The sequence below is a fragment of the Heterodontus francisci genome, chromosome 11, assembly GCF_036365525.1.
Source record: "Heterodontus francisci isolate sHetFra1 chromosome 11, sHetFra1.hap1, whole genome shotgun sequence".
Taxonomy (NCBI): domain Eukaryota; kingdom Metazoa; phylum Chordata; class Chondrichthyes; order Heterodontiformes; family Heterodontidae; genus Heterodontus; species Heterodontus francisci.
In genome coordinates this window covers 34,849,266-34,875,745 of record NC_090381.1, presented here as the reverse complement: position 1 = coordinate 34,875,745, position 26,480 = coordinate 34,849,266, and the positions used below count along the sequence as shown (strand labels likewise).

General features: G+C 45.2%; 1 protein-coding gene across 5 annotated transcripts in view; it reads right to left on the bottom strand.

Annotated features, from left to right (window-relative positions):
- The window catches only part of LOC137375197 (rho guanine nucleotide exchange factor 4-like), a 578,050-nt gene that overhangs the window by 183,030 nt on the left and 368,540 nt on the right, over positions 1-26,480 (bottom strand). For 4 of the 5 annotated variants that reach the window (XM_068041983.1, XM_068041984.1, XM_068041986.1 and 1 more), the window contains one exon: positions 25,945-26,080. In XM_068041983.1, coding sequence (XP_067898084.1) covers positions 25,945-26,080 — 136 coding nt within the window. Of the gene's footprint in view, positions 1-323; positions 604-25,944; positions 26,081-26,480 lie in introns of those variants that run through there. The other variant, XM_068041987.1, reaches the window with a different exon arrangement.

The window sequence follows — 26,480 nt, the reverse complement described above, 5'->3', positions numbered from 1 at the left end:
AAATTATGAGCAGGCGAGGATTTTCCGGGTGCTCGTAACTCAGCCAGAAATTAAAGAGATTAAGATCTTCCATTTTTTGTAAATCACTCTTAGATAAAAATAAAATTACCCTTGTCATGCTTTATCCTATAAACCATAGGCAAAAACTGCCTATTTAAGATAGAATACGCTAGCCAAATTATCTGCTTAGTAAAGGAAGCAACATGTCGACAAAAGGGAGTCTCCTGGTTCTATGCCTAAGGATTAATTGGTTTTATCCCCTGGTGTTTGTAGATGATTTCACTCAAGGTCAGTCAATAGCACAGAGATCAAGCGATGCTTACCACAAGTAGAGTGCAGACTCTCAAGGCTCCAGTACCTCGACAGGGCTCCCCTTATACCATAACTGCTGTCAGACTCCGAGCCAGGAGACAGCCCTGAGCTGCCGCTGCTGCTGCTGCTGCCTGCCGTATGTGGCCCACTCGACTCGCCACATTGTTGGGTCCTCATGCAGACAGGCCAGGGAGAAGGCTCACCTCACTTCTGTGCTTAGAGTCCACTCTAAGCCTAAGCCAGAGAACCAGCCGGTGTCACGATCAGCCTTTGGTGTGGTACCTGCTACTGTCTGGTGATAGACTGACTGCAAATCCCTCAGTGAACACTAGCTGCATCAGTCTCACATACACAGTGATGTCACAGGGGTCCACTGAAGGGGGCTCCTTGACCTACTGTAGCACCAGCCAAGAAGATAACGTACATTGCACGAAAAAAAAAATTAGATTCTTTAAATCAAGGTAAATCTTTTTGTATTTCAGAACTATAGAAATCAAACCTACATTGAACATATATATAGATGCTGATAACAGTGTTAATTTTGAAACATTATATTGATGGAGTCTTAAAGACAGGTGTTTTGGGGTGAGCAATGTGAGCTTTTCATGATATTTAAGCATTGCTGCTGGGCAGGGGACCTTTTATTCAGGCATTTTGCCAATGGCATAATAAAACTATCCTTTTTTTTATTTCCCTCACTAAAGGGAAACATTTGGCTAAGATTAGGAAGCAACTATCCATAGGGAAATTACAGATGTGAACCTACAACTATATGGTATTTCGTAGTTGGAGTCTGCAACAACTTTTGTACAATTTTAAGAGTAAGAATTTGGAAGCCAAAGATCAAATCTCTAGCTTTACTATTTGGCTTGCTTCCATAACTGGCAACATCAGGATTTTAGCAGATGAGTGAAGCTTCTTACATTCCTGCCACATTTTTGGTTTGTTTGATGTTTTCTTTCTTCACAGAAAGGTTTGGGCATGAGTTATGCTGAAGTACTGTGTTTTAAAACAAAGTGAATGTGTACAGTTTTTTAAAAAAAAGCCACAGGCTGCAGACACTAAAGTTGTGTATTAAAGTTGAATAAACCAGTTTGTGGAGTGTCACGGCTCACCCTGCACTACAAACTGGGACAATGCAGGTCAAATGTCTCATCCTAGGCCCATTAAGCCAGGGGTTGGTCCTTCTTTATTTTGAGAATAGTAGGAGATGATGTCTTAAATTTACACCCTAAAGGGGCAGAGGAGGTGGACAGATCTATTGACAGATCTAATGGTGAATCACTAAATGGAGAAGTTAGGAGTACAGCCTCTCACTGGAAATGGTGAGAACAGGGGAAAAGGGACATATGGGTAGTTAGTCATCTTGATCTAGAAGCCTGGCCTAGTGAAAGAAAATTTGCTTATCTCAAGGCCAGAGTCAGTTAGAAACTAAAGGCTGACCAAGAAAGTTAAGTGAACCCATAAGTGGGAATGTTATGCAGTATTTTTACAGTTTTATGTTTTCTCTGGGAGAGTCCTGACATTAGTTGAATGAAGGTGAGAGTTAACTGCTTATGTCGCTGTGTGTTCACTTGCTGCCAATAAAATAAAGCAGCTTAATAATTTATATTTGTCTGCATGTTCCGAAGTGTTTCAGTCTACATTTAGAAAGGCTGTAACAGCACAATAATAGAAAGTGTAATATCCAATTCAGATTACAAGGGTGTCTTATTGTCATACCCCTGGGTTACACTCCCATGTAGTTAGATGGTGGGCACTATATATACACTCCTTAACATAAGTTTGGACCACTTACTGGAATCATCACTGCCGCTGTATCCAAGAGAATAGCTGTGGCAGACCAGAAACTTGTGACCGTTAGTCATGGTAGTAATAGTTGTACAGTATAATTATGGTCCAGTAGATGACTGAGAAGGGATTGAGAAAGCACAACAATCCTTTTCTACTGGGACAAAACTGCTTTATTCATCGGGATACAGGAACGTACAGGTCCGGCAAAGACTATTTGGACCTTCTGACAGGTCCCAAGAACTAAAACTCCCTGAAATATCTGTCTTCTTCTCTCTTAAATGTTTCCATACTATCCTCCTCCATTGCTTCTGTGTGCAGTTCTGACAGTTCTGAAACTTACCAAAGAAGCAGTGAAAGAAGGAGAAGCAACATCCACAGTAAGATCTATAGTGAGAGAGAGAGAGAGAGAGAGAGTGGGACAGAAAGAGAGAGTAAGAAGGTGAGAGATGAGAATAGTTGTTAGAGGGAGGTTAAAGGTAAGGGAAGGATCAGCTAAGTAATCATCCATAAGCAGGCTGCCTGATCGCTGTATGGTAAGAATGCTTTTAAGTGGGCACAGAAACTGTGGGTTGGCCCGACACAATTTCACTGCATAAGGCACTGATACATGTACTATTAATCACCAGCAGGTTGATGCAACAGAAAATGAATCAATCATAGTTCACTTCCACTTCCTTGGTGCTGATTCCTACGCTTCATTTATAGTAGCAAACAGAAGCTGAATTGATGTGATTTAGCACCCCTCTGCCATAGCGTATAATGTGACTTCAAGCATCCCACCAGGACCAAAATAATGGCCAAACTTTTGTTCCTGGGTCAGGAACCTGGATCACTTTAAGTCCAGACCCCACTCCAACATGATGCTATTTTCAAATACAAAAGCAGTAATTGGCAGCGGGGGGGCGGTCTGGGCAGGGGCTGCGAGAGTTGTGTCCAATTAACAGCATCGGGGCCAAAATAGAGGCAGGACTCGGTAAAGGAGGGCCCTTTGAAAAGGTGAGTGGCAGACATGGCTGAACTTGTCGCCTGCAGAAGAAATGGACCTTCATGAAAAGCAATGCAACAGGCAGGCATCCACAGGTGGCCCAACAATTCTCAGACACCTCCCTCGAGGCATTAACAGAGGCTGTCAGCGACAGGAGAGACATTGGCTTCTCACCATCTGAGAGAAGGAACCTGTTGGAGGAGACGAAAAAGGCATGGATGGAGGTAGTGAGTGACCCGAAGGACGTGGGTCCAGTGCCACATGAGATTCAATGACCTCATAAGGTCTGGAAGGTGAGTGGCAAGCAGCACCTGGATGACAGGTGACCAGCTCTGTAGGCAGCAGAATACAGACAGACTGGACTCACAGAATCTCCATAGGTCTGTAAATGCTGTTAGCAACTCTGGTGGGGTGCTTCTAGGGTCTGCATTTACGTAGGAGGATATGGGGTCTAACTTTTCACATTTTTCAGGATTGGCTGACCAGACAGTGAGGGTTTTCATACTGGATTCCTCCCGGACTTCCTTTAACCTGCCCTCTTGGTCACTTTTCCCCTTCCCTTTCTAAACTTTTGCCAGCCTTGTGCCTGCCTGTCCCTTTTTGTTCTCGGCAGGGGTCCCTTACAGTTCACCAGCCCTCTGCTGGAGGATCCTCCTAACACGGGTACAGTGCTTAGGGGTGCAGGTTTCACTGTAGGTTGGTGTTTCCCCACAACCTGGCACAAGTGGCAACTCCTGCAGTACTCCACCACATCTTTGTGGAATTTTGGCCAAACAAACTGCTGTCTTATACGGGCTTTGATCTTTCGTATACCGGCATGTACAGCCACATTATAGTCTCATGGGCCCTTCTTAATATTTCTCTTCAGTACCTCTGTGGCACCACTAACTGGTGAACTACTGTCCACTCTTTGCTCTCAGGTCTGTGAGGAGAAATCCATTTCCTCATCAGTACCTCATTCTTTAAATAGTAGCAATCAGGGACTCCCTCTGCTTCACTTTCAGACTGGGCAGCCTCTGCTAACTCTCACAATACTGGTTCGGCTCGCTGAGCCTCAGCTAGGGAAAATCCATTTAATTCATTCCCTGGGTCTCCTAACTTTCCAAAGAAAGTCTCGGACAGGCAGACCTCATGGTCATTAGCCTGCAGTGCCAATGCAGTCTTCTCTGGGGGAGCTGGTTTGATCATGGCCTGATCCACTACATATTCAGAGAAACTGCAGAGGACCCTCTCCTGCCACTGCCCTGTCTCTCTGACCTCCTGTGGTCTTTCTTTCACTACTGGGGGGTACCACCTTCACCCCCGCCAGATCATTACCTTGGAGCAGGTCAGCCCCGTCCACAGGCAAACAAGGGCCAATCCCGACGGTCACCAGTCCCGAAACTAGGTCGTACTCAAGGTGCACCCAGTGTGCAGGTACAGGCTGCCCTCCAATACCAGTCACCACCATTCTGGTGTTCGCTGCACTCTCTGGGAGAAAGATCCGGCCTTTTCCCAGTGAAAGGGATCTAGTCGGCCCTGTGTTCCTGAGAATCACTATGGGCTTGCTTGCCCCACTCGAGGGGTATGGGGTTTCTTTCCTTTCAGACACAAAACCCTGATAGCTTTCAGGAACCCTATTACATGTTTCTTGCAGCGGGTAGACTTCCTGGGTCTCACTCTTACTGCAGTTAAAGCCACAGCTTGTTCTGCTGGGCTTTCCATCAGGGTCCTGTCTTCACTGAAAGGGTGTGCCCTGCTTAACCCTACAGCTTTTCCCTTTAGTTTCCAGCAGTCAGCTTTTAAATGTCCTGCTTTATTACAATGGAAGCAAACAGGTCTCCGGTCTCACTCTTGCTCACAGCACCTTCCTTTTTGGCTAGAGGAGAGCCCCCTGTGTCTCCTGCTTTCCTTTCTCTCCCAGGACTGCCTGGGCTCCAATCACTTTCCCACCCTTTATCCCTTTTGAATTTGTGGGGGTGACTAGGAAAGCTTCTCCCCTAGGAAACTGACTTATAAATTAAAGCAAACTCATTGGTCAGCATGGCCACTTGCATGCTGCTTATGCTGTTTGGCATGCAAGTAGTCCTGGGTTGTAGCTTCACCAGGTTGTCACCTTATTTACAGGCATGACTGCTGCTGCTCCTGGCATGCCCTTCTGCACTCATCATTGAACCAGGGGTTGTCTCCTGGATTGATGCTAATGGTAGAGTGAGGAATATGCCGGGCCATGAGCTTACAGATTGCGGTTGAGTACAATTCTCCACAAGGGTGTGTGGTGGTCAATCCTGCCAATACAGTCATGGACAGATGCAACTGCAGCAGGCAGATTGGTGAGGACGAGGTCAAGTATGTTTTTCCCTCTTATTGATTCCCTCACCACCTGCCGCATACCCAGTCTAGCAGCTATGTCTTTTAGGACTCAGCCAGCTCAGTCAGTAGTGGTGCTACTGACCACTCTTGGTGATGGACATTAAAGTCTCCCACCCAGAGTACATTCTGCACCCTTGCCACCTTCAGTGCTTCATCCTAGTGCTTTTCAACATGAAGGAGTACTGATTCATCAGCTAATGGGGGGCAGTAGGTAGCAATCAGCAGGAGGTTTCCTTGCTCATGTTTGACCTGATGCCATGAGACTTCATGGGGTCTGAAGTCAATGTTGAGGACACCCAGGGCAACTGCCTCCCACCTGTATACCACTGTGCCACCACCTCTGCTGGATCTGTCCTGCCAGTGGGACAGGACATACCCAGGGATGGTGATGGTGGTGTCTAGGATGTTATCTGCAAGGTGATTCCATGAATGTGACTATGTCCGGCTGTTGCTTGACTAGTCAGTGGGCAGCTCTCCCAACTTTGGCATAAGCCCCCAGATGTTAGTAAGGAGGATTCTGCAGGGTCGACAGGCCTGGGTTTGCCGTTGTCATTTCTGGTGCCTAAGTCGATCCGGTTTCATTCCTTATTGACCTTGTCAGGATGTGATACAACTGAGTGGCTTGCTTGGCCATTTCAGAGGGCATGTAAGAGTCAACCACATTGCTGTGGGTCTGGAGTCACATGTAGACCAGATCAGGTAAGGACTGCAGATTTCCTTCCCTAAAGGACATTAATGAACCAGATGGTTTTTTACAACAGCCAACAGCGGTTTCATGGCCATCCTTAAACTAGCTTTTAATTCAGATTTATTAATTGAATTCAAATTCCACCTTCTGGTCATGGTGGGATTTGAACCCATGTCCCCAGAGCAATACCCTGGGTCTCAGGGTTATTAATTCAGTGACAATACCACTACGCCACAGCCTCCCCTCTCTGAGTGGATGTCTGAGCAGCACTTTGATATGCACAGAAAGAGTGAGACTGTCTGGGGCACTGACAGATCAATGTCGCTGATGGTGCTGAGACATTCAGAGTGGATGCCAGCTGCTACCCAGCCTCATCCAGCATCCAAGGGTGCCAGGAAAGGGCTGAGGCAGTTGAAGCAGCAGATGAAGGGGCATCACCCTTCGGCCCCTCGCCCCCTCTGATTCAGGAATCATCTGTGCTGCAAGATCCTGTGACAGAGGCTGCTCCCACAATGATGCAGGCATCTCAGCCACAGACAGAGATTAGGGAGCAGGCTGCCTCCAATTCATCCTCTGCCACAAGAGGAGCACACTGCAGAAAGGGAGACGGTGGCATAGTGGTATTGTCACTGGGCTAGTAACCCAGAGGCCCAGGGTAATGCTCTGGGGACATGGATTAAAATCCCACCACAGCAGAAGGTGGGCGGAATTTGATTTCAATTAATAAATCTGGAATTAAAAGCTAGTCTCATGATGGCCATGAAACCATTGTCGATTGTTGTATAAACCCATCTGGTTCACTAATGTCCTTTAGGGAAGGAAATCTGCTGTCCTTACCTGGTCTGGCCTACATGTGACTCCAAACCCACAGCAATGTGGTTGACTCTTACATGCCCTCTGAAATGGTACTGGATACTGCAAAAGCTATAGGCCCTGACAATATTCCGGCATAAGTACTGAAGACCTGTGCTCCAGAACTTGCCGCGCCCCTTGCCAAGCTGTTCCAGTACAGCTACAACACTGGCATCTACCCTGCAATGTGAAAAATTGCCCAGGTATGTCCTGTACACAAAAAGCAGGACAAGTCCAACCTGGCCAATTACCGCCCCATCAGCCTACTCTCAATTATCAGTAAAGTGATGGAAGATGTCATCAACAGTGCCATCAAGCGGCACTTGCTTAGCAATAACCTGCTCAGTTTGGGTTCTACCAGGGCCACTCAGCCCCTGATCTCATTACAGCCTTGGTCAAACATGGACAAAAGAGCTGAGTTCAAGAGGTGAGGTGAGAGTGACTTCCCTTGACATCAAGGCCGCATTTGACCGAGTATGGCATCAAGGAGCCCTAGCAAAACTGAGGTCAATGAGAATCAGGGGCAAAACCCTCTACTGGCTGGGGTCATACCTAGCGCAAAGGAAGATGGTTGTCGTTGTTGGAGGTCAATCATCTGAGCTCCAGGACATCACTGCAGGAGTTCCTCAGGGTGGTGTCCTAGGCCCAACCATCTTCAGCTGCTTCATTAATGACCTTCCTTCAATCATAAGGTCAGAAGTGGGGATGATTGCACAATGTTCAGCACCATTCACGACTCCTCACTTACTGAAGCAGTCCGTGTAGAAATGCAGCAAGACCTGGACAATATCCAGGCTTGGGCTGATAAGTGGCAAGTAACATTCGCGCCACACAAGTGACAGGCAATGACCATCTCCAACAAGAGAGAATCTAACCATCTCCCCTTGACATTCAGCGGCATTACCATCGCTGAATCCCCCACTATCAACATCCTAGGGGCTACCATTGACCAGAAACTGAACTGGAGTAGCCATATAAATACCGTGGCTACAAGAGCAGGTCAGAGGCTAGGAATCCTGAGGCAAGTAACTCACCTCCTGACTCCCCAAAGCCTGTCCACCATCTACAAGGCACAAGTCAGGAGTGTGATGGAATACTCTCCACTTGCCTGGATGGGTGCAGCTCCAACAACACTCAAGAAGCTCGACACCATCCAGGACAAAGCAGCCCGCTTGATTGGCACCCCATCTACAAACATTCACTCCCTCCACCACCGACGCACAGTGGCAGCAGTGTGTACCATCTACAAGATGCACTGCAGCAATGCACCAAGGCTCCTTCGACAGCATCTTCCAAACCCGCGACCTCTACTAACTAGAAGGACAAGGGCAGCAAATACATGGGAACTCCACCACCTGCAAGTTCCCCTCCAAGTCACACACCATCCTGACTTGGAACAATACTGCCGTTCCTTCACTGTTGCTGGGTCAAAATCCTGGAACTCCCTTCCAAACAGCACTGTGGGTATACCTACCCCAAATGGACTGCAGCGGTTCAAGAAGGCAGCTCACCACCCACCTTCTCAAGGGCAATCGGGGATGGGCAATAAATGCTGGCCTGGCCAGTGATACCCACATCCCATGAATGAATTTTTTAAAAAGTGGTAGGGAAAGTAAGGTGCAATGCTGTTAATTGCACTTAACGAGTCACCTGGGTGCTGATTTGCTTTCATTTTAACATCAATTGTTTATGTAAGCAAACTGATGTGTGTGTGTGTTATTGATGCTTCATGTCAAGGGGGATGGAGTCTCTAGGTGGGTGAGGGGCAGCGGGGCCTGGGATTGCTGTATTTCCATGCTCCGTGATGTTGGAGAATGTTGGCAGTGGAAACTTCATTCTCCATGCTCATGGTTGGCAATGGGACTCCTCAGATGTGGGATGCATGATTGCTAGAAGATGCATTATGGGGGCATCGGCCAAAAGGGTTCGGAGGCGATCAAGCCAAACACTACTGCTCCATGTGGCCCTTGCGGCCATGCCAATCTCCCATTCGCCCTTATGTCTGTGACGTCATCAGCAGGCGTCCTACAATGCCTGGGTGCTAGCCATCTCTAAAGTGATGCCTTCCTCCTCCTTTTCCTCTTCTTCCTCCTCCCAGTCCTTGTCCGAGATGGAGAGGCATTTCAGATCCTCCTTTTCATCCAGCTCCAGGCCTCTTCATATTGTCAAGTCATGCAGTGCACAACAGATGATTACAATATGAGACACTTGGGCTGGCTCATACTGGAAGGCATCACCTGACCGATCAAGGCAACAGAAGTGCATCTTCAAGAGACCAATGGTCTGTTCAATGCAGCTTCTTGTTAGGAGATGGCTCTGCTCTCTCCATCCATGTCTGGGTAGCAGCAGTAGCCATCACTTTAGGGCATAACCCTTATTTCCCAGCAGCCACCCACAGAGTCTGATGTGGGCCTGAAAAGGCGCGGCCCCAGGACCCTCGAAGGATAAAGGAGTCATGACAGCTGCCCGGGAACCAAGCACCTACCTGCAAGTTTCACTTCCTGTGATCACAGACCAGCTGGACATTCAATGAGTGGTCGCCTTTTCTGTTCAGGAATCTTACTGACTGGCTGTTGTGTTAGTCCCTTGATGGCTACGTGGGTGCAATCGATGACCCCCTGCACCTGAGGGCAAAGCCCAATGCCCTCTGTGCCTGCACAGGCCCATCTGTGTCAAAATTGATGTAGACCCCACCCTCTAGAATAGGGCATCCATTGCCTGCTTGATGGCATGATGAGCTGCCAACTGCAAGATGCCACGCAGGTTCACAGCTGATCCCTGGAACAACACGGTTGTATAAAAATTCAACGCCACGGTGGCCTTGATGGCTCCAGATAAGAGACTGCCATGGAGGCTGCAATGCCTCAGGTCATTGTGGACCAGAGCACAAATGTCTGAGACCATCTGCCTGGACAGGCGCAGCCTCCTACAGCACTGGCGCTCTGTCATTTGCATGTAGCTGACTCTTGGGCAGTAGACGCAATGTCTTGGGTAGCACCATCTTCCCCTTGCAGCCTCCTGCTGTGCTCCTCTGGCCTCCTCCTGAAACTCATCCTGACTGCTCTGTCCAATGTCAGAGTAGCCTGTCCCCATCTAAACACCCTCAGCTGGTGCTCATTCATTCACCAGGGCTTCTCCTGCCAACTACAGCTGCCCAAGTGATGCCAGCAGCCTCATGTCCCTCTCCAGATTCCTACTGCTCACCACTCCCAAATTCAGCTCCAGCGATGGCTACTCTGAGCCACTGTTTGAGCAGCTGAGCTTTATTTTGCACTTCTAAAATATGTTAAACAGCCCTTCCCATAGCCCTCATGGCCTTCCTGCAGTGTTCACGAGACCTGCACCCTGCTGTGCTCCAGACATTGTGTTTTCCCCTGTGCCCTCCGATTGAAAATCACAAACTGCTCCCGACAAGCCCTTCAATGAGTTACTGAACGAGCTCAACAACCACTTAATTGGAGGCAAGCGGGATTCCCACTCCCCTCACACCCCCACCCCCCAACCCCCCCCCACCCCCCCTCCCCCCACACCTTCCTGGAGACCCTTTCAAAATCGCTTTGCAATCTGGAGGTGTCAGGATCCTTAGATACCTCCGGGAATGCAATATTCAATCCGCGCCCACATCCATTCTCGCTACCAGATCGCATCGAAAAACCAGCCCTATCTCTGATGGGCTTCCAAAAGTCAGCAGCAGACAGTGTGGCTTTTGACTTCAATCATTCACCACCATCTCACAAATGAGAAAACAATATTGAAGGAAGGGGAAACATGTTTGAATTCTGCCTCAAGGCTTTCCGCTCCTCATGTTGCAGCTGCTTTGTGAGTACTTGTTTGTTTATTTAGCACACAGCAGAGAACTTGCCCCAATAGCGAATATATTAAGAACTGTCTCTGCAGCTACATTCCTGCACTTCAAAAGTACTTTACTAGTTGTAAAGTTTTTTGGGACATTCTGAGGTTGTGAAAGGTGCTATATAAATGCAGGTCTTTCTTTTTTTTCATCCACACATTATATGCATCCACAGTGCTTTCCTTTTTGTTGGTGAACTACACTAGAATGGAAGACACCAACCTGAAGGAGGACTTGTACTCTATGAAAGTGGCAGATACTAACTGCACAGGGCTAAAAATTGGTTTACTCCCATTTCCAGGCGTAGGGGTCATGATTCGCTATCTGCCTGCACCCTGTCCCATTGAGTCAGGCAACACGAAAACTTTGTACTACCTCCTCATTTGAATGATCGTAGCATTGAGCCAAGAATGACCTTTGCTGCTAGCTGGCTGAACGCTCAACAGCTAACCTGCACCTCTTAAAGGCAGCCTTCCCCTCCTAACAGAGAGCCACACTCATTACATAGAAGCTGTTGCTGACTGCCTGTAGTGCAAGCAGCTGTCAGAAGAAACACCCCAAATGAAGCAACAGGCAAGAGAGAGGGCTCCCAGGTTCTCGGATGTGGTGCTGGAGGCCTTCGTCCAGGATGTTGACAAGAGAAAGAGAGACCATGGGGGCTGAATTTTCACCACGGAGGTGGGAAACAGGAGTCGGGTTTGTTTTCACGTCAGAAATGCACCTAATTAAAATTAAGATTTTCACATGGGTAAGCCCTGAATTGGCATGGAGACAAGTTGTCCAATTAAGGGCAGTGGGCAGGCTTCAAACCTGGAGGGACAATCAGCGGCCTTCCACCTTCAGGGAGGCACCTGGCTGCAGTACAAGGTAAGCAACTGGGAGGGCACATCTTAGCTACTTTTTAAAAATTAAATTAAAAAATGGAAAGGGCAACCAGGTCACCACTGTGTACAGGGAAGCCCATCTACAGGATGGCCTTTAGCTGCACCCCCATCCAGGCAGGCAGTGAAGGCCTGTTGGCCTGCCAGGAGTGCTGGCACTGCACTGGGTGCCCACCCCCAGGCAGTTAATCTGCCCCTGACCCCGTCACATCGGGAAAAACCCAGTTGGCCTCCTAAACTTACCTTTAACAAGTTTCTTAATGAGCCAAATTGTTTGCCTACCTCGTGGGGCGACAGCATCCCTGGGCCCTGAGCTTGCCTCCCCCAAAATGGTCAGCGCTGGAAATGGCATCCCGAGCCTGACCTGCCAGCCGGTGTCGGTATTTTCAGGTCCCCAGCCCCGCCCACAAGCCTCTGTTCCCGCCTTCGGGGGTACCCAAAAATTCAGCCCCGTGTTTCCACAAGGGGCCAGGTGGCCCTCTAGGGGGACACCCTCCAAAGGGTGTCCAGTGAGGCCAATTCATCGAGTTATTACAGCACAAAAGGAAGTCATTCAATCCATCAAATCCATGCTGGCTCTCTGTAGAGCAATCCAGTCAGTCCCATTCCACCACCCTGCAAGTTTATTTGCCTCTAGTGCCCATCCAATTTCCTTTAGGAATCATAGATAGTCTAAGGCACAGAAAGAGGCCACTTGGCCCATTGTGTCTGTGCCGGCCGAAAGATGATCCACCTATTCTAATCCCACCTTCCAGCATTTGGTCCATAGCCCTGCAGATTACGGCACTTGAGGTGCATATCCAAAGTCCTTTTGAATGAGTTGAGGGTCTCTGCCTCAACTACCCTTTCAGGCAGTGAGTTCAAGACCCTCACCACCCTCTGGGTGAAAATGGTTTTCCTCATCTCCCCTCCCCTCTAATTTTTCTACCAATCACTTTAAATCTATGCCCCCTCATCAGTGACCTCTCTGCTAAGGTGAATAGGCCCCTCACCTCCACTCTATCGAGGCCCCTCAAAATTTTGTACATTTCAATCAGATCTCCCTCAGCCTTCTCTGTTCCAAGGAGAACAACCCCAGCCTATCCAATCTTTCCTCATAACTGCATTTTTCCAGTCCTGGCAGCATCTTCATAAATCTCCTCTGTACCCTCTCTAATGCAATTACATCCTTTCTGTAATAAGGTGACCAGAACTGCACACAGTACTCAAGTTGTGGCCTAACCAATGAATTATACAGTTCCAGCATAACCTGCTCTGATACTCATTGATCATCTCTTCTCCAACACCCTTGTAGGCAACGAGTTCCAGGTCATTACCACTCACTGTGTAAAAACGTTCTTCCTCAAATCTCCCCTGTTTTCAATTCCCAGAGTCTGCCCTCAAGGACCTGGCAGCAGTGCCATAAGAAGTTCAAAGACCTCAAGGTCATTAAATGCACCTTCAAATGATATCTTCGACCCATCACACCACTAAACACTCCTGCTGTTCAATGCACCACATCCGCACCACTCACCCATCAACACTCCCTGGCACTCAGGACTCAAGCCTTACATCCAGATACTCCACCTCACCCGCACACACATTCAAATGCTGCCAGCCTCACACGCGCCACCTCCACATACCTCCAGCTATTCAGCTGTGGCAGGCACATCACCCAAACACAGTGCAACAAATTGCTTACTTTCTGTGACATCCTTCTCTTTCACTTGAAGGACAAGGTGGCCCACAACCACAGGGTGCAGAGCAGATCCGGACCGGGACAGGCATGCCTGCATCACCTACACCTGCTGGAAAGAGCTCTGCTCAGTATCATGGAGTCAGCTGTGACAGTGGCCGCTGCATCCAGCACTGCTGAGAACAGTCAGGATGATGGTATGTTCCTGCCTTATGGCCCTTCTCAAATCCCAACTCACATTCATCCTGCTATCTTGCATGAGTGCCAACTGCAGATGGTTTGACCATGGACCTCTTGCTTTGCACCCCACCCCAAGCCTCCAACACCTGATTTCCTGCTTTATGGCACCCAAGAAATACCAGCCACAGCAGCCTCCCGAGGAAGGGCAAGAACTGCACATCACCTCCAAAGAGGAAGCATTGTCTCTATATCGGACACTTCAGCCAACAGCTCAGATACTGGCACTGGGTTTAACTGAGTGAGCACTATAGAATCAGGAACTGCATGTGCAAAACATACCTCTACTAAATGGATGATTAAACAATTCCTTTGTGACTGTTGTCTTTAAGAGTGATGTCCCTTTAAGATCTTAGTATACTAATGAGCCAAGTACCAGGCACAGTCATGTGACTCAGAGCCAGAGTCACTCTGGTACTGTAACACCAAGAGGCAAGTCCTGTAAAAAGCTAGCTCTGTGCTGTATATCATAAGTTAGCTGTTCAATAAATCTGTTTGAGATCTTCAATCAGCTGAACTCCACGCATCTCATTTATGTTGCATCAGACAATATAAAAAGCTTCTCAATAAATGGTGGCAGCTGTGGTGAAAAAACTAAATCCAAGATTGAAGACCACAGGAAAACAGCTTTAAAAACTAACTACAGCTAAAAGAGAGAAAGTTAAAAGAAATACTGGCCCAAACAATGCAAAGAAAAAAAAACTCACCTCAAGCTGTAGAAGACAGAGCGCTGAATGACAGGCTGCAAATTAATCATTGTGATCAGGTGCGTCATTGTGCCGTCGGTAGAGAAATCTCAGTTAAAAAAAGAGAAGCCTTGAAGTCCTTAAAAGATTTTTTGTCTCTCAAAGGCTTCCGAGAAGAGTAAAAAAAAAAGCGGGCAAGACCCAATTTCACTCCCAGCCTGATCAGGACAGTGCTATTACAGGAGGTAACTGACAGCAAAAAGCATAGGAATCCTCCATTCACACAGCTCACAGCCAAAGCTATAAAAAGAAACCCGATAAATCACTCCAGCGTGAAGAGCTTTCATTCACTCTGCCAAAGTTTTAAAAAAACATTAAAACCATTCAATCCTGAAGAACTGCCTATTAAATGGCTATATAAACAAATTCTAGCAAAAAAAACACCTAAAATGCCTATTGCACAGCTGTATAAACAAACAGAGTGCTGGAAGCTAGATAAACAGATAAGCTGCTCCTGTCCATCAAACCGGCTAGTTTAAAGAAGAGAATTTTTAAAGGGAATAAGTAGAGTCACAAAGCAAGTTCTTAAAGCAAGTTTAAAGCTAATGAACAGCAGAAAGATGGTTACTCGCATGAACTGGAAAGCCTTGTATATCCTAGTTCAAACTGTTCCGACAGAGAATGCAATCACGCATTACAGACCAAGTAATTGTAGAACCACAAAAACTGGCTATAAAAATAATGACAGCAATTGGAAATGAGGGCTTACACAGAATCAATACCTCAGGCATATATGAAGGGGATCAGAAAAATCCAGTAAAGATATGGAAAGTGCTGGAAGATCAACTCAGATTAAGAGTGAATTTTAGAATTCACCGCCTAGAATTGATGTCCTACAGGCAACAGCCATTGGAATCAATAGACCAGTTCATCAGCGGATGCTATAGTAAGGGCAACAAATGCAATTTCTCAGAAATTGAGTTGTTAGAGCGACTAATGGAGCCTCTGCCCGACTGCCATGCCCCCCCCACCAGGGCACGGAAAGGCCGGCAGCTATCACTGGGGGGCCTTTCACGTCACCAGCACACCCGCCTACCATGGGTAAAATACCTGTGGAGGCAGGCGAGGGCCCTTAAGTGGCCGTTAAGTGGCCACTTAAGGGGCTTGGTTGGCCTTGGGCGAGCGAGCCATTTTCCACCCCCTGCCCAACGCCGCAAACTTGTCCGGAGGCGGAAGCGGAGCAGGTAGGCCTCCCGGAGCCTGCCGCTCAATTTTACTCCACCCCCACGCCACCATCCGATCCTCTGGGACGGCGTAAAATTCAGCCCAGGGTTTTATTTTTAAACACATCGTGTTTTGAGCACCCCCCCCACTTTTTGTGAATCCTTGTGCTGAGCTTTCCAATTATAAGGCAAAGAAACCAACACACCAGGTTTTCTCAGGTTCAAAGAAGAAACAAGCAATTTATTAAACATTAAACTTAAACTCTAATACGGTTAACGCCTACAGATATACAATGCGCCCACGCTAGCATACACACATGCAAATAGGGACAGAAAAGAGGAGAGGAAAATATAGTACAGAGGGGTTTGAGGTAATATCAGAAGAGTTTCTTGATTACTGTGCTTCGAGCTCACTTGATTGTAGGTAGTCTTGCTGTACGTCGGGGCCCAGTGTTCTTCTTAAACCTTGTTCATGTAGGAGACTTTTCTCTCTTTGACGTTCACGTGTTTTCACAAGATTCAGTTCCGTGGGAAAGAGATGGAGGCAGGCAGGACTGGAGAGGAGATTCTGATCCAACTGGAAGCCATGAGCTTTCTGAGTTCAATTGCTCTATTGGAAGTTCAAATTCCAACAGCCAGCTAGGCATGTGACTAAAACTGGACTGACCACTTCTTCTGTGTTTGTGGATTCTGCTATCTTAGCAGTCAACTTGGAATGCTAGTTCCTCCCACCTTCAACGTCTTGTAATCAAAAGTCCATTGTTGGTTGAATGGTTCAGGGCATGGTCCTTCGTCCCTTGTTCCAACACTGTCTGTTACCATGCAAATGTCTTTCCAGTCAGGGGCTTGCAATTTTAAGCTTTAATGTTCATGTAAAATAATATGTGCCTCTGTCTTGGCAGGTCTTTGCCTGACACTGTACACAGTACTCCAGATATGGTCTCACCAATGCCTTGTGTAACTGTAGCATAATGTGCCGCCTTTTGTATTCAGTTCCCCTCACAATAAATGATAGCATTCTAATTAGCTTTCCTAATAACTTTCCGTCCCTTCTTTTTTATTTGTTCATGGGATGTAGGTGTTGCTGGCTAGGCCAGCATTTATTGACCATCCCTAATTGCCCTTGCGTAGGTAGTGGTGAGCAGCCTTCTTGAACCGCTGCAGTCCAATTATTGACTTTGTAGTGGTTAGGTACAACTGTGTGGATTGCTCAGGCATTTAAGAGCCAACCACATTGCATACTAACCTTTTGCGATCCATGCACTAGGACATCCAGATCCCTCTGCATCTCAGGGCTCTGCAATCTCTCACCACTTAGATAATATGCTGCTTCGTTATTCTTCCTGCCAAAATGGACAATTTTACATTTTCCTACATTATACTCCATTTGCCAGATCTTTGCCCACTCACTTAACCTATCTATATCCCTTTTCAGCCTCCTTATGTCCTCTTCACAACTTACTTTCCTACCTATCTTTGTGTCATCAGCAAATTTAGCAACCATAGCTTAGGTCCCTTCATCCAAGTCATTGATATAAAATGTAAAAAGTTGAGGCCCAAGCACTGATCTCTGTGACACACCACTTATTACATTTTGCCAACCATAAAATGACCCATTTATGCCTACTCTCTGCTTCCTGTTAGCTAGCAAATCTTCTAACCATGCCAATATGTTACCCCCTACACCATGAGCTTTTTTTTCCGCAATAACCTTTGATGTGGCACCTTATCAAATGCCTTCTGGAAATCTAGGTACAGTACATCCACAGGTTCCCCTTCATCCACAGCACATGTTACTTCTTCAAAGAACTCCAATAAATTGGTTAAACATGATTTCCCTTTCACAAAACCATGTTAACTCTGCCTGATTGCCTTGAATTTGTCTAAATGACCTGCTATAACATCTTTAATAATAGCTTCTAACATATTCCACATGACAGATGTTAAGCTAACTGGTCTGTAGTTTCCTGCTTTCCGTCTCCCTCCCTTTTTGAATAAAGGAATTACATTCACTATTTTCAAATCTAATGGAACCTTCCCAGAATCTAGGGAATTTTGGAAAATCAAAATCAACGCATCAACTATCTCACGAGCCATTTCCTTTAAGACCCTAGGATGAAGTCCATCAGGACTCGGGGACTTGTCAGCCCGCAGCTCCAACAATTTGTTCAGGACCACTTCCCTGGTGCTTGTAATTTTCTTGAGTTCCTCCCTCCCTTCCATTTCCTGATTTGCAGCTATTTATGGGATGTTACTTGTATCCTCTATGATGAAGACCGATGCAAAATTCAATTCATCTGACATCTCCTTATTTTCCCTCATTAATTCCCAAGACTCCCTTTCTATAGGACCAATGCTCACTTTGTTAACTCTATTCTTTTTTAAATATCGATAGAAACTCTTACTATCTGTTTTTATATTTCCTGCCAGCTTTCTCTTGTACTCTAATTCTCCCCTCTTTATTAATCTTTTAGTTGTTCTTCGCTGCTTTTTATATTTTGTCCAATCTTCTGACCTGCCACCCATGTTTGCACAATTATATGCTTTTTCTTTAAATTTGACACTATTGTTAACTTTTTTAGTTAACCACAGATGGTGGGTTCCCCACTTGGAATTTTTTTTTCTTATTGGAGTGTATTTATTCTGTGTATTCAGAACTATCCCCTTAAATATCTGCCACTGCAGCTCAGTTGACCTATCTCTTAACCTATTTTGCCAGTTCACTTTTGCTAGCTCTGCTTTTATGCCTTCATTATTGCCTCTATTTAAGTTTAAAATACTAGTTGTAGACCTATTCTTCTCTCCCTCAAACTGAATGTAAAATTCAAACATATTATGATCACTGCTGCCGAGGGGTGCCTTCACTATCCGGTCATTCATTTATTCCATCTCATTGCACAATACCAGGTCTAGTATAGCCAGCTCTTTGGTTGGCTCCAGAATGTGCTGTTCTAAGAAACTATCCTGAAAACATTCTATGAACTCCTCACCTAAGCTTCCTTTGCTCATCTGATTTTTCCAATCTGTATGTAGATTAAAATCCCCCATGATTATCACCGTACCTTTCTGTCAAGCACCCATTGTTTCTTCCTTTATACCCCGTCCTACCATGTGGTTACTGTTAGGGGGCCTGTACACCACTCCCACAAGTGACTTCTTGCCTTTATCATTTCACATCTCAACCCAAACTGCTTCTACATCCCAGTCTCCTGAACTTAGGTCATCCCTTTCTATCGTGCTAACACTATCAAAGCCACCCCTCCATCATTTCCTAGCTTCCGGTCCTTCCTAAATGTTGTGTACCCTTCAATATTCAGGTCCCCCCAATCTATGCCATCCTGCAGCCATGGCTCTGTAACGGCCATCAGATCGTACTTATATATTTCTATCTGCACTATCAGTTCATCTGTTTTGTTTCGAATGCTACATGCATTCAGATACAGAGCCTTTAGTTTTGTCTTTTTATTATTTTTGTAACCTCTAGCCTTGTCTGCTGATTTACTCTTAATTTTGTAATCACTGTCCCTTCCTGTTACAGCCTGTTTATCTTATCCCATATTAATACCTTTCTCTCTTGCCTTGTCTCTACTCTTTGATTTACCACATCTTCCCAAATTTGGGAAAAGGTGCAGTATATAGTTACATTATAAATCATGTCTGGTTGGATTGTACATGTATACTTTTAAAAATTATTTGAACTGTAGGATCCCTACACTTCAACCTTGTACTGCACTGGCTTTCAGTAACTGCAGCAATGGTTGTGACAGCCTGTTTGGAGGCTGCTACCTTTTTGGTGAATCTCTGAGCTTTTTTGGAGACTGCAGTACCACTATTGCTGTTACTGCCATGGAGGAGGGATAGTATAAGAGATAAAAATGTTTCATACACAAGGAAGGTAACCGTTGAAAATTGGTCCAGTTCATCAAATGAATTGAATGGTCAATTATATGAGGCTTGGAACCAGCGTAAATTTCAGGCAGGCAGATGCAACAATTATATTTCAAGGTTTAATCGCACATTTTACAACAGCTGCTCTATCCCAACAGCTTCTTTGTCACCTCATAGAGAAGTTTTATGAATCTTCTCTTTTAATAGAGTTCACTTTTGTACTTGACTGCAGTCTCAAACCTTGTTGTCTACAGGACCTTGGCATCTTTGTAGCTTCAATATAATGTGGAACTAGAATGAGGTTTAAATTTATATGGAATTTGCCTGACATGCTCTTAATAGAACAGTAAATGCAGATATGCTGTGACATTGTTCTCTGCATAATATAACAATTCAGTTTATTCTTTCTGTACCTTTGCTGGGCTGGAGTTATTTAAAGTCAGATTTCCTTGTGTCATTGTGTCCCTAGTATTTTTGTAATACATCATAGAATCTTTCATAGAATCTTACAGCACAGAAGGCCGATATCAGACGTAACACTGCACTACTTTAGAAGACCGAGGCTTCTGTTTATCTTTTGGTAAACTGTAATGAGTACACATCTTGTGAATCTGTTTGCTAGGAGTCTCCCACATTTCCACAGTCAAACTTACAAAGCATCTATAGTCGCTGCAGCTCCCCCAGCTGTACTGGAAGTCTTACCATCAAATAAAGAAAAGGAGTTGCAATTAATTACACTCAACTGTAAAGACATGGTTGTAGGTGGATGACACATCAGTGTCCAAATAATCCAGTCTTATGGTTGGGCAGTGGATCCAAGGATAGTGAACTGCAATTTTATTTCAATTGAGTAATGACTGTTAAATGACAACTAAACCAATCATCCGTTCGAATCTATGAAGCATCATGTATGTCATTTTAAATGTGATTTTTGCAAGTCATTAATGAAGCAAAAGATAACGTGATAGGAGGAGCAGGTAAAGAAGAACAAGTCTGGATTTTACTAGCACCCTGATGTCAGGGGTCGTGGCAGAGGGGGCCCCGAAAACACCTCCAGATGAGGCCTGCCACAGGCCTCGACGTCAGATAGGCCTCACCCCATATTACCAGCAGTGGCGAGGCGTAGCAGCGGCCCCTCCCGCTGCTCGGCGACTGGAACCTAATTAAAATAGTTTAATTCATTTAAATTACATGAATAAATACATACCTTGTTGCAATGGCCATCCTGCTCCGATATTCCGGCTGGTTGCCAGAACTCTCGCGCCTTCGGATCTGTTCGGAGGTCTGAGGCGGAACACTGGTGGGGAGGGGGAAGGAGTTAAATTTTCAGGGCGGGTGGAGCAGGGAAAACTCTTCCGATTGGTGGAGGGGATGGCGTGAAGGGGTTGAATGTTAAAGTGAATAAAGTTCGGGGGGGGAAAACTCGGGATTGGAAGAAATGTTTTTCTGGGGGGAGAGGGCAATTAATAAAGTGATTAGTTAATGGGGGGGGGGGTTGGGAGAGGGGAGTGAAACTGTAAATACACTTTTATCTTTAACTTTCTCTCCTCTTTCACTTTAAGTATTGAAATGATGCAGAAGGGCCTGAAGCCCTTTAAAAATGGCACCGTGCCTGCGTGGTGGCACTGGATGCCATTGCCGGGCACAGAGCGCCCGCCGCCTCTACGTCATCGGGGGTGGCCGTCCACCCCGTCCATGAAAATGAGCCGCCGCACTACATATCGCAGAGGCTCCACAGGGCAAACCCTGCGCGTGTGCCCGTCGCTTTTGAAGCTCGCCGCTGAGATCGACAGCAAGCTTGAAAAATTCCAACCAAGGATTATGAAATGCTGAGGCATTTTAAGGAAATCCAAGCAAAACTATCTACCAGCAGTAAAATAGGCCTCTCTGTAGACAGTAAAATTTTATGCTTTTCAAGTGCACATTATTATGCTTTCATCGTTATTTTCCTACTGAACACTTAAGCAATAAAAAGGTTATTTCACTGAATTCATTCATTTCTTGCTGTCTGCTTATTCTGTCTTTGTCATCAGTGCACCACCTACTGGTTCTTAAACACATCACCAATGACAAAACATTCCCCAACACAACTGGGAGTGAAACTGGAAGCACAACTGGGAAGATGAGCGTATCGTTTATCTCTCCAGACTCCTGTATTTTTGTCACTTAATATGGGCTCACCTCTCCTGTGTTGCTGCTGTTCCTCTATTCTTTTACCACAGATTTAAAAGGAGTTAAGTAATCCTGTTCTGCATTTGATAAAATGATGCACCTGCGCCACACAGTTTGAATCATGCAAAGCAGTTTTACTTGGAAACATTCATAATGTCATTTTAATGTCTCATAATACTGCCAGTGAGATGACTTACTCACAGCTCACAGTGGAATTTTAAATGTAGATACCAGATTCCCTGGCAAGCTATCAAAGCAGGGCAAGAAGTATAATTTGAGTCTTCCGACCCCATTCCACTCTAAACAAGAAATGACCTCAAGCCAGAATTTGAGTGTAACTGTGCCCTTCATTGAGTTAAAGGTTCCTTCCTGATATTGCAATGATGAAATTTCTCTGATACCCTGATGAAGGCCTCACAGTTGTTGCCTCAGACATTCTGTGACTGCACCAGAGGGCATGTTGTCAAAAATAAGTAATGGTGCCCTTGAAATTATACTGTCTGAATGTTAGTGCCGAAATGCTTGATCAGTTCATTTGAGAGTCTTTTATTGCTTATTGAATTTGTTTAAAATTTCAAGGTCAGCATAAGTAACCTTATTTTGCTGAGTACCCCATTGAAGTAAGAACAAAGTGTATTCTACACTGTCTTCTTTCAGAAAATAACATTTTGGGATACATTATATGAGTAATTTGAAACATGACATATGGCACGTGTAGCCTGCTTGGGAGGTGTGAAGGACTCCAGCCATAATGAGGGGTTATAGGTTAAAAGAACAATTTTCCTATGAATGAGAAATTAAATACTTATAAAAAGGGTTCATCTTCCTAAAAGGTTAAAAATATATAAATCTATAATACCAAATGGACATGAGTTTCTGAGTGAAAAAGCTTGTCTCAACTTAGTACCATAAAGGCAACGTCTGATAAGAGGGATTTGCTCCTAAAGTCACACACCTCATTGTAGTGTAAAACATTGATAAGATAGATCTGCAAACTGTCACGAAAGCTGCTACAGTGTAATATTTGATAAGATGGTTTTTTTAATGCTGATAGCCCTAAACCACAGTCAAATGATTTTTTGACAAAGCTAGCCAAACCTAACCTCAAAAACTGGATTATAATCTTGAAACACAGTTAGATGACTAATGAACAATTAACCATCCTGAATCTCACAGCTTGGCTTTCTTCAAAATCAAAGAGATGGCCCTTACCTCGAAATTAGCAATTATACAGCCTTATTTGGGAAATAAAGAGGGACAAACGTACTTACAGTTGAGGTAACACACCCATACATAAGAAATCAGTTATGCAACTTGAAAAACAGTATAAATATTGGGAGCACACATTAGATTTTTAGATTCGTTGGACTCTCTCCAGCATCTCCCATGGTAAAGGTACAACTATTGGAGTGAGGCAATGATAATTCTCCCCTTAACTGAGGCAGAGGCATCTCGCTAACTCTGTAGTGTTCTACTTTGGAATGTAAAGTAAATGTTACTTTAATAATTGATGGATATCCTATTTAAATATTTTACTGCAACAATATTTGGATCTAAAAATTGCGTTCTCTACGAGAAATCAGATTGCACTTTCTATCTTTTCCTAGAACTATTAACGTTGTGATTGACTGTTTGCCAACTGATAACTGCTTTCATTAACTTTTATATAATTTAAAATTAATATTGTCTCACTTAGTCTTCTGTACATTACTGAGGAGAGATTTCTGGACCCTCATAATATCCGGGTTATTATGATCTGGAGGATGGCAATGCTCTCAGCTGGTTCCTTTCCTTTAGGGAGAGTTAGATCAGTTCCTCAGACCCATTCAGTGTCGTTCGGATCTTTCTTTCTCAACCTTAAGTTGAGAGTGATCATATGTGAAGTACACCTGATACAGGATAGTCCCAAATAGGGGCTAGGATTATAATCCACCACACAGGAACAGGTGACTTTTGACCTATGGTTCCCAAAGCTCTACACTGCTGGGTTTTCCTCGTGTCATTTCTGGGTCTGTTGTAGACCAGTTGAGAGAGATTGATTCCTACCATTAATCAACAATTCCATTAGGAAGGCCTTCAGCCCATCATCATTCCTCCATCCAGAGAGTTCTTAGCATGTAGCATCCAGTTGTTTCTTTAGTGATTTCATTACTCTATTGGGAAATTTATTCTATATGTTGATCTCACTTTATATGGAGAATGTCCTGATACCTGCCCGAAAAGATTCCTCCTGTAGTTTGAACCTGTGTCCCCTTGTGTCTTTATCTGTATACCCAATCCATTTCCTTGCAATTATACTCAAATCCTCAGCTGATTCCAAAAATATTTCCTGTTTTTTTCCCCAGGTGTAGTATTTACTCTGCATAAAATTTCGACAATATCAGTACAGTTAACATCATGCTTATTTGAAACCCTAATATGTTTTCCTGTCATCAAGTAATTAAAACGGCACTTTCTCTTCAGAACTCAGTAGTACCAAAATCTTGGTTGCTAATATGCTTTCATTTTTATTTCCTTTCCCCACTATGCTTCCCACCTAAAGGAAATTCCTGGGTCTGGGAGGACAGAACAACAACATAAGTCAGATTGTTGTGCTGGAGATTGGGGAAGAACCTTTGGGTCTCCCTGAACCTGTCCGTCTTTCTATCCCTCTCTTTAAGGTGGTCCTTAAAACCTAACTCTTTGACCAAGCATTTTGTCAGCTGTCCGAATATCTCCTCCTTTGACTTGGAGTCAAATTTTACGCTCTCTCCTGTGGTAGTTTTGGAGGGGGAGAGAGCATATAATCGGGTGGGATGGTGGCAGGCAGTAGAGGTTACGCCACCACCATCCCGCCTCTGCCAAAATTTAGTCTGGGGCGGGAGGGCTGTTGGGGCGGGAAGGCCTGTGAACGGCCTTCCTGTCCTGCCACCAATTGAGGCCCTTAACTGGGTAATTAAACCCCAATTAAGGGCCCCTTCCTGCTGCAGCCCCAATTACCTGCATGGTAGGTGGCCCTGCTGCTGCGCGGGTGGCACGGCACAAAAAACCGTGCGGGCTGCTTCCAGTGGTGGCGGTTGTGGGGGGGTGGGGCATCCCTCGTTCAACGCCACTTAGTATCTGAATGAGGGACCCAGCATCGGGAAGGGGGAGCCCACTGAGAACCACCCCCCTGCCCTTGCTGCCAACCCCCCCCTCCCCCCAAAGACCCCCACCCCACAAGACACTTCTCGCCCTGACCTCCCTTAAGCCTGGTTCCAGCAGCGCTCCTCGGTGTCTGGTGGCTGTAGCCACAGCAGCAGCCATCGCCTCTGCGGTGGCGCTGCAGCTGCCAGCCTCTGATTGGCCGTCGGTTAAGCAAGGCGGGGACTTCCAATAACGGGCTCCTAAATCCTATAGAAGGCCCATCTCTGTCCAGTTAAGTGCCTGATTGGCACTAAATCCGACAGGCCTTTCGTAGAAAAGGGAACGTGGGGATCTTGGCATTGGTTTCCCCCCACATCAAGACCCTGCCGCGAGCATAAAATTCTCCCCTTGGTGTCAATTTCTGTCTAGTTTTGTTTGATAATGTACAGGTGAACTGATTTGGGACATTTTACTACCTTAAAGACATTTTATAAATCCAAGTTGTTTTAGTAAATTACAAGGTTGCTCTCTTTCCAATGGGCCGTTAGATTGTGAACATGAGTGAGAAAACTGCCTGATTGTATTTCTAGCCCAGGGGCTCTAAAGCCCCATGTCGCAATAAACCCACCCTGCCCCGCCGCGCAACCTCCCCCCAACTGAGAGTGTTTTCAATGATCAAATGTGCATAGAAAACTCCTCAGTCAGTCGGCACTTGCTCCTGGACCCATTATAACAAGTTCAAGAGCGTTCCAACTAACACATCTTTGATTAATTAGTAACGTGGTTTGAAAAAAATTGCAACAAATCACAAGCAATATTAGTAATGACACCACACAGAAAATATCCAACATTCTGAGGTAAGTGAATCATTGTCACTCTCCAAAGAATTATTGAAACAGGATCAATGTTCACACACGATCCACAAGGATGAGGGTGAATGTGACCTCGCTAAGGTAAGGAGCCAGCTCCTGGTCAACAGCTGTGAGTTGGAAAAATTAGGTCAAATATTTTATATTTGAGGTGTTCATGAATCTGGTTCCTTTCAAATGTGTCACAAAAATATCACCATCAATACATAACAAATAAAATAATGCTAATAGGTCAGAATTGTGATCATTTTCAAAAAAATGTTTATCATGGTCTAGACTGAAAAGATGTGAGGAATCGTTCCCCTCCCCTAGTTAATGGATGTTTTATTTACTTGTTCAAATTAAAACAACATGAAATAAGCTTGGATTACATACCAGGAGTTGCGATCCACCGTTTATACCCTATACAATCCAGTCCTGTGGGTGTGCTCTGGGACAGTGTAAGAAACCTCAGGGGAATGTCTTTGAAGGTAGCAGAGAGAGGTGATAGAAAGGAAAATCCCATTCCGACCTAGGGAAAGGATGAAGCGTTCAGTTTAGTTGTATTATCTAAACAGCCAGTGCAGCTAGTACAGCTGTGCACAACTTCTCTGTCCATGAGTCATGCATGACTCCTCAACAGAGGTCAAACACACAGTATGTTCATCCAAACTAACGTTTGGGATGTGAGAATAACAAAACAAAAATTAAATCCATTTATCAAAATAATGCAAGCTTAATATTGTAGCAAAAAATATTCTGTGTTTTAAACGTAGCAAAGTTTACACTGTAACATTACTAAACTATAAAGTATTTTGATAACTTTTATGAAATGCTTGTTTAGCTATTCTGAAAGATTTAAAACAGACAGCACTCCCAGGTGGATAGGATTCGATCAGCAAGCTTTACATTGTGTACTCCTGTACTGCATC